The sequence below is a fragment of the Equus quagga genome, chromosome 9 (assembly GCF_021613505.1).
Source record: "Equus quagga isolate Etosha38 chromosome 9, UCLA_HA_Equagga_1.0, whole genome shotgun sequence".
Taxonomy (NCBI): domain Eukaryota; kingdom Metazoa; phylum Chordata; class Mammalia; order Perissodactyla; family Equidae; genus Equus; species Equus quagga.
In genome coordinates this window covers 96,263,585-96,278,207 of record NC_060275.1, presented here as the reverse complement: position 1 = coordinate 96,278,207, position 14,623 = coordinate 96,263,585, and the positions used below count along the sequence as shown (strand labels likewise).

Genomic DNA, 14,623 nt, shown 5'->3' with positions numbered 1-14,623 from the left:
AATTGGGCGGCAAATTAACTTTTCCTTCCCTTTTCTGTTTTGTTTCTGCCTCCAGTGACAGTGGTGTTGTTTGCAGCTCTGAGGCGGCAGCGGAAAAAAGAACCTTTGATCATTTCCAAAGAGGACATCAGAGACAACATTGTCAGTTACAACGACGAAGGTGGTGGAGAGGAGGACACTCAGGCCTTTGATATCGGCACCCTGAGGAATCCCGAAGCCATAGAGGACAGCAAATTACGCAGGGACATTGTGCCCGAAGCCCTTTTTCTACCCCGACGGACTCCAGCCGCTCGTGATAACACCGACGTCCGAGATTTCATCAACCAAAGGTTAAAGGAGAATGACACGGACCCCACTGCCCCGCCCTACGACTCCTTGGCCACCTATGCCTACGAGGGCACCGGCTCGGTGGCCAATTCCCTGAGCTCGCTGGAGTCAGTGACCACAGATGGAGACCAAGACTATGATTACCTTAGTGACTGGGGCCCTCGCTTCAAAAAGCTCGCAGATATGTACGGAGGGGTGGACAGTGACAAAGACTCCTAATATGTTGCCTTTTTTCATTTTCCAATACGACACTGAAACATGTGAAGTGGCTATTTCTTTCTATTTATCCACTACTCCGTGGAGGGTTCTCTGTTCTACCAGTTCCAAAAGTCAATGGCTGCAGTCCGTGGGGATCTAATGTTAGAGACTTTTTTCTAGTACACTTTTATGAGCTTCCAAGAGGCAAATGTTTATTTTTTAGTGCATCAGTTAACCATGTCAGTCAGCCCAACAGGCCCCAAGCTGGAGGAGAGGACAGAGAGTAACATTTTCCCTTGTTCTCTTAGGGCAAGTTCCGAACACGCTCAATTCAACTGGCCTGGTCTTTTTACTACACTCCGTTGACTCAGGTCGGCTGACTGCTCCGCCTGTACACATCACATGCTAATGGGATGAGGGATTGTGCTTTAATGATTAAAGATAGAGTTTTAGTAAGAGAAATGAGGAACAACTTCACAGTCGTTCCTGGTGTATCAGCCCACAAGGAGATAATGAACTATATATGGGTGTGTGTTTCCATCACAAAGAATTTAAAACATCTACGCATCCTGTGTGTTCTTCAAGAACTTTTTCTGACACCATTGGCTATTCAAAACATCAGATCCACCAATGTTTTAAGATTCTCATTCCTCTTTAGGAATAAAAGCAAATTAAATGGTAGCATTCAAAAACAACCACCAAAAAACAAAAAACTTAGTAAGACCTCATTCTTTGCCGCTAACTTCTAATTTGTTATATATTAGACATGCAGAAGTTTGCCGTCCCACCATATAAAGGAAAAGGGAAAATAGCTAACAATGTTAACAAAATAAATATTTAACATACTTTAAACTTTGGGCCACCAAATATACCACAGATTACTTGAAATTGTTTCAACCATCAGTAGGCTAATTACAAATAAGTCTAATTGTTTAAAAGTTCTTGAAGGAACTTTTCTGAGATAAATTTTAACTCCTTGTCTGTAGTTGTCCTCAGTATTATTCTAATATACTTGAATGTAGCAGTGTGAAGTACAATAATTCATATTCTTAAGATACTTCTTACACAGTTAAGTTGCATTAGTAAAGGTAGATTAAATAAAACTCAAATCCTGCTCTCGGAGTTTAATGGGGAGGTAAGAGCCAGCCACACTTGAACCTGATACCCTGTCCTTCACGTCCAGAAACATCTATCTATTTATATAATGTGATAGATATAGATGAACATTGAGATCATGGTGAAAACCTACATATAACATATTTGGAAGATGCTTACAAAGGGAAAAACTCGGATTCCCTTCAACAAGAGTGTTTAAGATTGTAATTAAAATGATAGTTGACTTTCAAAAGCATTAATATTTTTTGATTGTTTTTAACTTAGTTTCCATGGCAACCCTGCCAGCCTTGTCTTTGAGCTAATGATAAAGTAATGGTCTCAAACTATGACAGAAAAGTACTGTACAATCCATCCAATCTATTATTTCTCTAATTATGCAATTAGCATCACAGTTATTATCCAGAAGACCCAACTGAACTGAACTAATCCTTTTGGCAGGTTCAAATCATTTATTTCATACGGCTGTTCTAATGACTTTTATCATTAGAATCCTACATCGTGCAGTCATCAGAAATTTCCAAAGTACTGTAATGAAAACATCCTTGTTTTGAAACCTTTAGGAAAAAAACAGGCTCTGTATATATATAATATGTACTCAAGAATATGCTGACTTCAATTATTAGTCTTAGGGATTTATTTTCAATTAATGTTAATTTTCTACAGATAATCTTAGCATAATTTCCATTGGGGGATAATGTCATATCAGCACATATTTTCTTTTTGGAAACACATTGTTGTTTGGTTCCGTTTTAAGTAGGCATATTACCCAGGAAGAAAGACGGCACCTTTAAAATAAGAGAAATGTAGTATTTTGGGTTACCCAAGTAGAGTGAAAAATTTTTACAATCGTATTATCCTTGTGCTTCCTGAATGGTTTCCTATTTTCTAATAGACTTCCCTGTATACTAACAAGTATGTCATGCTTGGGCTATTTCTTGCTTTCAGGGTTTTCTTTTGTTAGTTCTTCATACACACACGGACATATATACACATACAGAGGAATGCAAACAAAATACTACAAGAGGGCTTCACTGTAATGAATCAATGTATATCATAGACACAGGTAAGTGTTGAAAAAAGATAGCTTAGTAAAGTTAATTAATAAGAACTAGTTATTTATAGCAATAGAACAACACCTTAATTACATGACTTATTGTAAAATTAAAGAGCTCTCTATCCTTATGTATCATGTCATGTAACAAATTGAATCAAGAAAGAAAGTCCTGTAAAAAGAAACATATCATCAAAAGTCTTCTTTTGAACTTTTGGCGTTAACTTGAACGTCGGAGGGTTGACACTAGCGACTTCCAATGTTTAAGGGTAAAGTTTACTCTTTCCTCAGAACTGAAAGTAAGTAGTTCTGTCGTGGAATATTTGAGATGTAATTGGCAGGATATTTTATCCCTCCCTGACGATGATATGGTATACAAGAACAAAATGATATGACTAAATACTGAAATAACTGTCTAATCTCCTACCACAAAACCTGATGATCAAGTGAATCTCTAAGAAACTCGATACTTTGAGGCTGGAACTGAATATTTAGCATGAGGGTCCTGTAAGTATCAAGGTGGGGTAGTATTTTCCTATAATGAAGACTCTTTGATGTCATGGATACAATAAGAGCCACAGTTCCATCATTCTAGGCAGGTCTCACTTCCTTCCCACCAAAGTATCAGGTCAGGACTCAGGTCAACATGAATGATTACTGGAGAAAAAAATTAGTTTTCAGCTCAGTTTTCACATTGTCTCTGTCCTGATATTAGATGCTGGTGATGAGAAAGATGGAAGGAAAGGGGAAAGAGATAAAATTTTAATATTTTCTGTAATCACTGAGAAGCTACAATTTATTAAACATAAGCAGATTGCTTTTGTAGGTTGCTTCAAGGACTGTGAGGCCTTTCTGACATTTTTTTTTCCCTCCATTCAAAGGGGAGAGTTTCTTCAAACCATTAAGATGTTCCCTAGAATATGCTGAAATTTTAAAGACATTAAACCATTGTGCATAAATTTAAAGCCCCTGCACTTCATGACCACTTTCTGCTGAAAGACCTAGAAAACATTTGTCCCCAAATAAAAGAAAAATCAAATGGGAGAGAAGCAAAGATGGCTCCATAGAACCATAAGAGAGGGGATCTGGGCACAGTAAACATATGATTTTTACAGAACTTTCTTGGCTTTATGGTTTACATGGAAAAAGGGAGGTTCGAATACAAATTGACTCCATTTTCAGATGGAACAAAACCTGGTGATTCAACTTTAACTTGGTAAAAATGTTTTTGGTTTAGTGTTCATTTTCAGGTCCCAAAATGTTGTACAAAAAGTTCTTAAAGTTGAATCTCTATCTTAGAAGCATCTAAATTTTATGGATCCAAACTAACTTTAGAAAGTTTCCATTACTTTCTTTCTTTTTTTTTTTTTTTTGATGAGGAAGATTGTCCCTGAGCTAACATCTGTGCTAATCTTCCTCTACTTTGTGTGTGGGACACCACTATAGCTTGGCTTGATGAGTGGTGTGTAGGTCTGTGTCTGGGATCCGAACCTACGAACCCCAGGCCACTGAAGTGGAGCGCACAAACTTAACCAGTACGCCACCAGTCTAGCCCTTACTTTCATTTTTAAGTAGATAAATTTTAGATGTCCTGATTTGCTAAATAATACCTTACATCAAATGCTTTGCCTTGAGATGTTTATTTCATTGGAGATAATAATGTATAAACTATGAACTGGGCCTTCCTCAATTCTATATACTTGAGGACAAAAATAGTATGCAGTTGAAAGGAAACAACAGAGCTGATTCTTGGGCACAAACTGAACATTTAAACCAGGTACAGCTAAATTCATTTTCCTCAGGAACAAAATCACCAAATAAATTATTATATCCTAGTTATTAGGTTTAAGTGGTGTAATTTCTTTGGAAGAATGCTCTGAAAAGTCACGATCCCCACTATTTGGAAAGGCATCCTCTGAAAAGGATCATTTTAGTTTAATTTTATTTTTTATGTTTTTATCTAGATGAAATCTTTTTGAATTGTGAGCAGGGATTAAAAATCCAAACAGGCTGCTGTGTTTACGTTAACAATACAACCCAGCCTTCTTCATCAGATCATAAGAGTGGAAAGATTAAGACTTAGAGTGTGGATCTTCAGGAAGATGAACTATTTCCTAAGGTCTGACAAGCAGCTCTGTTTTCCAGAGAATACAGAATTTCAGTATGGTCTCCTTAAAAGTTCAGTGACTATTACAGTTGCAGCATTTTTAATCTGTCTTTGGCATCTTTATGGAATAATTTTCTAAAGGGATAATTCTCTACTAAAAAATAGCAGACCCCGACCATATTTAATGTTCAAAGCAATACCCTCCAAGAAAGGAAATACATTGACTCACACACTTGTTAAAAGTTAATAAAGAAATAGCTCATTTTTAAAGTCAGAAGTTTATGGTCTCTGCATCGTCAGTTTAATTTAAGCATTGCTGAGACAATCTTTAATCTCCTCCCCATTTTGTAATACCTTATTTATGATGCATTTTCATTTTTTAATTCGGGGGGAACGTTAGCCCAGCAGAGGCAGCAGATGAAAGTGCCGAAAGGAGGTCAGATGGAAACAAAGCTATTACCCACTGTATTTCAGACAGGACCGAGGCACTTAGCTGAAGAGCCACTGGCTTATTAGATTAATTTCAAAAGAGCTTTTACAAGTTACTTAATTCCATTTTTTTTTGAAGAACCCATGGACCACAAACTCAAATTTCTCCTCAAATGGGGTTAATTTGACAAATGAGGCATGGACCCAGCATTGTGCAAAAAGCATTCCACTCTAATGAGATCTTGGTCTTTCTTACAAGACTCTGCTATTTATGTAAATATGTCTAGAGGCACCTTCTATAAGCTTTTAGTTTTCTATGATCTATTAGTGTTTATTAAGGAATCAGATGCATAGAATAACTAGGCATTCAGGGGGAATGTTGTGTGGCAGACGTAACACTGATCTGCTCAGAAGACACATAGGAACACTTCGAAAGCGTTGTACTGTTTTGTTTGTGATTATTCTCATTGCTGTGAAAGTACACTGCATAAGAATAGGCCTTATAATAAATGCTATGTACGTCTTCAGTAGTACCAAGCTAAGGCAATTTGGCGTTCCCCTACTGTGATTTGTGATTTTAAACCCAGAAAATAAAAGCTTTTTGGTATTGATTGTTTTTAATTAAAAACACTCCCAAGTATAAATTGAAACTGATGCCACCCTTGAAGATTTACTGGCCTGGAGCATTCAGTTCTGTATCACTCGTGTCTTTGGGAGCGAGAACACCTGATGGAAACAGTCACTGCTCAGCTTTCATCCACATTTGTAGTTTGGGAGATTTTCATAACTTCACAGTTTACATGAGAAAATTTTCTGTATTAGAAGAATGGGGTTGAGACAATTACATTTTAGCTCAGTGTGGCCGGGCCTTTTGTTGTAGTCAAATGGCAAACACACACTCCTTGAAATGGCTTCTTTTATTTTCCTTTGTTTTCATAGACGTATAAATTCGAAAAGAATGCAATTTAAGAAGTGATTTCTCACAAAGAGTAAATATGCCTTTTGCAAATCAATTTTTGTAACAAGTTATTTATATGATATTACTTAATAAACTGGTTTTTTTCTAACTTGTTTTTTTTCAATTCTCTCAAACTATTGTTTGTAATCAGAGATTTAAAAAATGTACATGTTGATACACACTTTATCTTTCCCAATCTGCTATTTTAACCTCTCCGATAGCTAACAAAAGCCAACTTGTTATATGATGATTAGCTTGTAAACAATAGTTTCTCCTAGCCAGCAGTATATATCGTTGGCACTGCCCTGCAAACTTCTTACTGCTGGGATGTCAAGAATTCTAGTGTTATTTATGGAATTGCAGTATTAAGAAGAAAGCTGTTTATCCTCATGGTAATTGCTTTAGATAAAAAAGGACAGTTCTTTATTTTTGCCCATCCCAAATCTCTATCCTTTATTTCACTCCCACAAAAACAATTGTCTATGGATCTTGATTTAAAAAAGAAAAAGAAATAGCAAGAGCCAGACCAAAGGGAAATAAGAATAAAATCCTTCCAGTATTCTGATACTATGAGTAAATAAAATGTTTTTAGCATATTCAGAGCTGTAATATTTTATATGCTTTTTTTTAAGCTGCCTCCTGTTTCTACAGAGGCCATTTCATAATTTTTTAACTGGGAGAATTCATAGCTTTGCAAAGGAGATTTTTCATTCATTCATTCATTTGTTTAATATATAGTAGGCACTCCACTGTGTGCAATGGAATATTCAATAGGAAGCCAGATAGATATATTTTCCCTCCTCTCCAGAAGCTCATGGCCCAGGAGGAAGGGCTGCCATAACCTCATAACTATAGTACCCACCAAAAGGTAGCACGAAGATGTCTTCAGAGAGGTACAGATGAAAGTGCTATAGGAAGGAGAAACTGTTGCTGCTCTGGTGCAGGTGTATGTGGGAGGTTTAACAATTAGTAGAATTGAGATAAAGGGAGATAAAGGGAAATAAATTTAAAAGAATAGCATGGGAAAGAGAGAGAAGAGAGGGATACTTGAGCAATGCTATGGATCTCAGCTGAGGTTGCCTGAAGGAGATAAGGCTTGGGAAAGTCACATGGCACCAGGACACGAGGGATCACCAATGCTGGAGCCCCTGATTTTTGTTGTTTTGTTTTCACTTTTGATTTTGCCACTTGGTTTAAAGATAACTCGGTCAGGAACAGAATCTCATGGAAAGGAATGATGCTATTAGAAATACACTTTTTTGAAGGATATATACATTGTGCAATAGTATGCATGGTGCACTAGAACAAGCCCCCCCTCAGCCCTCCCACCCCAGTCCCAGTTCCTCACCACCCCAGGGCAAGCAGAGTCTGCAGAATCTAGGAAACTTCCCGGACCTAATGATAACATAAGCAGGAAGTGCAATGTGCTGTCTCAAGGACCCAGTTCAGCAAGCAGATTCCTGCAAACACTTAGATAGGCTAAGCCCTTTCCCATCACCATAACAAACCACTTCCTATAATAATTACTGGTATGCATTAGCGTAATTCACTCTAGCTGCTGCAATAGACTAAATCTCCATAAAGTTTATGTCTCACTCATGAAGTTCAGGGTGCTGGTGGACTTTTGTCCCTCTTGTAGCTATGTCATCCAGAGCACCCTGACTCCAAGGTTTAACGTGGCAGAGGAAGAGAATTTACTGGATGATCATTTGAGATGTTTCTAAGAGGCAGGGCCTAGACATGGCTTACACCACTTCTGCTCACATCTCATTGGCCAAGACTCAGTCATGTGGCCCCAAACCAACTGGACAGAGGCTGGGAGATGTAGACAGACAAGCACATGTGTATCTGGTGAGAACATTTATATGTATCTGCCACATACAGGTTCAGGCTCTGTCAGTCTTGCAACATCTCTCCCAATTCCCCCCAGTTTCAGTCACCATAAAAAGCCATATCCCATAATAATCATTTGGGTGTTATCAGAAGAGAAAGTAGGAAGTCATTTACAAATTCAACCTTCAAGTTGAAACCCCCTTTAAGAGGTGTTTGTCTTCCATCCCTGACTCCAAGGCCCAGGGTAGATATTTCTAATTAATTGACTCATGGATCTTCTAGATGTCGCCTGAGAATCCCTAACAGGTATGCCCCAGCAGCCACGAGCAATAGGATAATGTTGACCTATGTGCCAACCCAATTTAAGAGATTAAGCTCTCCATTGAAAGACTCATTTTCTTTCAATCTAACTTTTATTGTCCACTCACCACTAACATTTGGGAAGAGCATTTTGGTCCTGAGATTTTCAAAAATTTGGAATAATTAAGGAAGCTAAATGGCTCAGTCTGCCATTATAATTAGCTCACATCTTTATTTCACAAATATGGAGCAACAAGCATGGATAAATTTGTTTGAAAAGTTCAGATGTTAATTGCAGGTTGGTTGATGCATCTCTCCTCGGTAATACTCCTGAACCTATTGATTCATTCTGCAAAAATCATTTGAGAACATACGATGGGCCAGGCACGGATCCAGGAGATAGTGATACAAGGGTAAAAAGACAGACACACACCCTGCCCTACACGTACCCTTCCCACAAGGACTGCCATGATTTAATCTTCCATTGTTAATCTTAGTTTGCTTGACTAGACATTTTGTGCTGAATGACATCCTGATTCTTTGGATCACTTTGCTGGGTCTCATATTCCTGAATTCAATACTTTTCCAAATATGCCATGAATAGATATGGCTCTTTAAAAGAAGTAGATTGTCTCCTACTTCTGTCTATAATATACTTGTTCCTTTTTTAAACTGTCTCCCTTGACATATTAGATCATCTTTATTGCTTCCTGAGCCATTTAGTCTCAAAAACTTAACTTTTAATGGCAAATATGTCTTGTTTGCACATTGGTAAGAAAATGTCTCCTTATAGTCAGTAAAGGATAAGTTTTATTAAAGCTTTTAACTTTGCTTAGCTGCCTGATAATATCTTACTTTTATGCAGCACTTTAGAAATAACTATCATGCATATGATTTGATATAACTGTCACAGAAGCCCCATACAAGAGCGTGTATCATTCCCATTTCACCAACAAACAAAGTGGGGTCATTTGTCCTTAGGTCTCATCACAAGAATTAGTATTAAACTCACTTCTTGTAACTCAGGCTCTGCAATTCTGCCACTGAACCCCACGTTTTCCCCTTTGTATGCACAGTCCAATCTCATCAATTTGAGAGAAATATTTATTGGGAGAAGAAAAGGATTCTTTTTCCTTTGTGCAAATTCAGATGAGGTTGGATTCTGCTGATGACTGCAGCCTCAAAGACATTCCTCTCCGTAACATCAGTCCAAATGCTCTGGGAAGAAAACAAGAGGCTGAAAGCAAAATTCTGCCTATTAACTCCAATTACCCAGCTGATTCCGATTATAAAATTGGAACAGTGTTCCCAAAGATAAACATTCCCAAGAAATATAAAATTCCACACAACACTGCAAAAGCTCTAATTGTTTATATAATGATAATAATCTTGACAATACTGATATTTCAAACATCAAATTGTGGTAAGCCCTCTGCAGAGCAGCAAAGCCCTATAAGAGAAGGAGAAGGAAGGGAATGATGACTTCCTGTCACTCCTTAGGCGATTCAGACTCCATGACTGAAGGAGGAGCTGTGGAGGAATAAGGGAGACTATTCTAGCCCTGAGCACCCACTGAATCCAGGGACCCACCCCAATAATGTGGTGTCTGTGATATGCCCAGAAAACCCAACTGCCCAGTTAGGTGGTATGTGTGTGGCAGAGCAGTAGGTACAGATCTCAATTTACAAACTAAACGTATTTTCTACACTTTTCTACAACTGAACTTCATTTCTGTTTTGAACCCTGATTCCTATGAGCAACAGAAACTCAACTTTAGTCATGTAGGGTCCACACTCTTTGACTGATATTACAGCTAAGTTCTAAGGTAACGTGAAGAGTCGGGGTTAGAAGGAGGACAAGGCATAGTCAAAGCTTAGTGCTACCCTGCGAAGGGAGCGACGAGGAGTAGGTGGACTCCAGAAAAATTATGATAATTCTCTAACCCTCCCTGTCTGTCCTCCCACCCATCACAAAATGCAGAGGCTGAAGTTTATCGATCAGAAATGCTTTTTTATGTTATTGTCATTATTTCTCATTCTCAGAAGGTCAGGATCAAAAGCTTAAGAAAGACATCGGATTCTTTCCTGACTTATGGCTTTGACTGACATTCAGAAAGAGCTGAAAGTTACCTCAGAATGTCACTATTTCAAATTGAATGCTAACTTATAACAACGTTTTCTCATGCTTTACTATCTGAAGCATTATAAAAGTATTCATTTATAGTATTAAAATCTATTCAATAATAATTAAGATTGTCAGTCTTCAGCAATTTCTGAACATCTTTTATATGATGAGAACTTTACTACCTACGTTATGCACAAAATATATTTTTTCTTTATCATAAATCAAGAAGATCATGACAAAGTGTCTTCTGATTTTCGAATATATTGATATGAAAAATCTTGCAAAGCTATAAAAATTAATCTCAATTGAATATATATTTAACAAGTGTTTGTGTGGAAAACAATAAACATGTTAAATCCAGACTGGTTGGTTCCTTTTGGCCCCAAAGAAATATATCTACCTTAAAAGAATCTGGCAAAGTGACACCAAGATTCAAATGACAGCTCTCAAGTGAGAAAAGTTCGGGCGACAGATTGATTGTGGTATTAAGACTTGAGCCGGGCCTGTAAAGGAGCTCTGAAACCCACAGCAAAGTCACTGGGCTGCTTCTCTAAAATGCAAACTCCCTGGTCCCCCTCTAGAAATAATCAGGGCTATTGCATGTGCTCCACAGGCCATAGGCATTCCAAACTTTGGAAGTTCCACCTTCATTATATTAAACACACTGAAACGTATCCACACTTTACCTTAAAGACCTGAATCAAGTTGCAGTTTGCTAGTTTACATAACATTGTTATTTATGCCATTAGACTTTTATTGCTTTTATTTTTGCAATTTTCCTTCTGTATTTCAAAGTCCTTTTTTTTTTAAGATTGGCTCCTGAGCCAACAACTGTTGCCAATCTTCTTTTTTTTTGCTTTTTCTTCCCAAATCTCCCCAGTACCTAGTTGTATATCTTAGCTGTGGGTCCTTCTAGTTGTGGCATGTGGGATGCCGCCTCAACATGGCCTGACGCGTGGTGCCATGTCTGCGCCCAGGATCTGAACCGGCGAAACCCTGGGCTGCTGAAACAGAGTGTGTGAACTTAACCACTCGGACACAAGGCCGGCCCACCTTTTTTTTAATTTAGGCTTTTTTAGGATGTGGCTCATCTGAGAGTAACATAGGTACTATGTATTGTTTACTGTGCCTAATGTATTAAAAGACGTCATGGAGAAAGTGAAGATGGGATTATGGAATCTGCATTTACAGAAAGTTCCCCAGTGATTCTTATGCACCCCAGAGTTTGAGATAGAAGTGAAACTGATGAGGTAACAAAGGCAAAGTTATGCTTAGTTTGACCAGCAAAGAAGGTTCTGGAAGGGATGAGGAGGGATGTAAGTTCTAATATTTTTGCACTTGCCTTCCAACTTTCCTTTACCTATTGCATGCAAAGCATGTACTTGCCTAACAAATGATAAAGGGATTAAAACAGGTGCCCTCCCTAGAAAAGGTTGCAAATTTCCAATTAAAATACCAGGAATAGTTTATACACATTAAGTAAAACCTCAGGTGAAGCTCTCCACTCTCCCACCTTTTTTTTCAGAACTTTCCTGGCTACATTCCCTGCCTGTGTCAGTCAATAAGTAAACAATTGAAATCCCTCCAGAGTTGATTCACCAGTTTTCCTAAGCATGTGCTTCTATTTCTCTCTTTTTAAACTCAGCCATTGTTCTGTGCGCCTCAGCTGGGGAACGCCTCCTCTCCCAGGGCCCAATCAGAGCTCCACTGCAATTAGCTTAATTGGAAGAAGACTCAACCAAATTTCCAATTAAAGTTCTAAACGAGCTATTAGAACAGACTATTTTTGTCTTTTCAGAGAAAGTCTCCTAATAGTCATTTTTTAAAAGGTAAAAATCCTTAAAGGAGAAAAGGTGAGCACAGTCAGATCAATTACCACTGTTAATCATTCCTCATAGTTAAAGGTGGGTCTTTTCACTTAGGTAATTTGGAAGTAAGCCATTTATTCATTCTTTTATTCACTTTAATTTTTATTAAATTAGTATGTCTATATTGCCTAAAAGGACAAATGGTTCTATAAAACTTACAGCAAAAACTTCCCGCTCCTCTCCCATTGCCTTACCCAGAAGGCAATCCCTTACCCTTTAACTCTCCCAAATAGTTCTTGTAGTATTCACTTCCATACTTTTAAATAATGCTTATATTAGGTTGAATCATAAGAAATTGTCATTTTTGTAGGTGAAAAGTAGTTAATATCAACAATTTCAGGTGGTGTTTCAACTTAATATTACTATTTCTAGTGTTGACAGTTTTGAACATTGTCTATTGATTTCCCATTATGGAGAGTAAGGATTTAGATTTACTACAACACCCCAAACAAACAAACACACACACACACACGCACAATACTTCCCCATCCTTCCAATATAGTTATAGCACAACTAAGAGTTTACATTATTATCCTATGTAAATATTGTTCACATTTGACCTTCTACTGCACTATGATTTCACTTCCTTTCTTGTTCAACTTCATTTTTTCCTGAAATTATTAATTGCCTCTCTTTTTCTTTTTTTTACATTTGCTTAGTTTTCTACATACCTGTAGAAATTCAGCCACCAACTTCCTGGCATGACTCTTAAATGTCTCTCAACCATGGAAGGTAATCTGTCAGTTTTCTTTGGCTTGCAGTATTATTCCAGAAACTCTCCATCTCTCTGATGCCATGAGTAATTTTTTTAAACATATTCTTCTGCTCCCTGCTGCTTGTCTCTATTTTCTCTGCATATCTTTTCTCTGTTTGCTTTGGTCTTTGTCTTCTACATTAGAAGTCTTCCTCAAATGTCTGGCAATCCTTAGCTGTCTGTTCATGGTTAGTAGTGACGTAGCAAAAAGCTAACTAGAAGCTCTAGGTGTCAGCTGGTGTGCCTCACCACAGGGTGACTGGAGGAAACTGATGGTTTCATTGGAGCACCCAAATGTAGGCATTCAGAAATCTTGGGTCAGTCCGTTGCCTCTAAGAGGATTCCTTCAATCTCTTCCTCAGGGGTCCATTCCTGGCTGCCAATATTCAGAGAGCTTTATTGGGGGAATCTCAATGTTCAGAATATAGATTTTCATTTAACATACCTTTGAGGTACAGCTCTTCCCTCTGACCTCAACTGTATCTGTTGTTCCTGAGTGCAGGATCTCTCTGATTCAGCTCTCCAGAAAGTAAACCTCCTGCCTTCTTCTAGGATGGGGAAAGAATAGTGAAAAAAGTCACCTGGATGTGCAGGATAGTGAAGAAGATCTGGGGTCTGACTTCTTCTGATACAGATTTACAGTGAATCTGTTTCCGGCCACATGCCATACCCTGGCAATCAAGGTATCTGGCAGCTCTAAGTTTTGACCTTGCCTGAGTTTTGCATTATGAATCAGCTTGCTTCTTATTAGGTTCCCATCATGTGCTAGATGTTAGGCTTCAATTTCTCCATTCTGCTAAGTATGTTGCTAGTCATTTATCCTCCTTTCATCTTCTAAATTCATCAATCAGTGATGATGAATATTTATTGTGATAGATATTTGGGACTACAACTTTGAACATTATAGACACTTGGGGTTTATAGTCTAGCAGGAAAAAAACTAGATAATTAAATCAACAATTATAATAAAGTGCTATGATAGAAGTATGAATATCAATCATGGCTTCTGAGAGGAATAAATGATTTATGCCAAACAGTGAAAAAAAAAACAGGCATGAGATGAGAGAAAGAACATCCAAAGAGAATAAACAGCCTATGAGAAGACTCAAAATTGACAGAAGCCAGGGCATGTTTAGATAACTGGAAGAGTTTGGTATGAGTGGAGTGGAGTGCAAGGGAGAAGGATGCTGAGATATGAAAGGTGAGGAGAGTGAAGACGAGGTCATGAAGACATTGTAAGGAGTTTGGACTTTATTCTAGAGTGGAAAACATTGTAAGATTTGAAGAAGGGGAGTGATACGAGAAGATTTCCTTTTTTTTTTTTTTTAGTAATGCAGATATTTTTATTGTATACATATTAAGTACACAATTTAAAAAGAAAAAACCTACTCTCTAGAACATGAGAAGAAAATAAATAGAACAAAGGTGCTATTATACACATGGAATGAATGAATATAAAAGAAACCAGGTATGTGATTTTCAATCATATTCATATTACACAGTTTTAAAACTATCTAATCCTTTACAATGACCAATGAAACTGCAAAGTTGGTAAAGG

General features: G+C 37.7%; 1 protein-coding gene across 1 annotated transcript in view; it reads left to right on the top strand.

Annotated features, from left to right (window-relative positions):
- CDH6 (cadherin 6) overlaps positions 1 to 4,163 on the top strand; it is a 123,735-nt gene extending 119,572 nt beyond the window's left edge. The window contains exon 12 of the mRNA XM_046672303.1: positions 56 to 4,163. Coding sequence (XP_046528259.1) covers positions 56 to 546 — 491 coding nt within the window. The 3' untranslated portion in view covers positions 547 to 4,163. The remainder of the gene's footprint in view (positions 1 to 55) is intronic.
- The last annotated feature ends 10,460 nt before the right edge of the window (positions 4,164 to 14,623 follow it).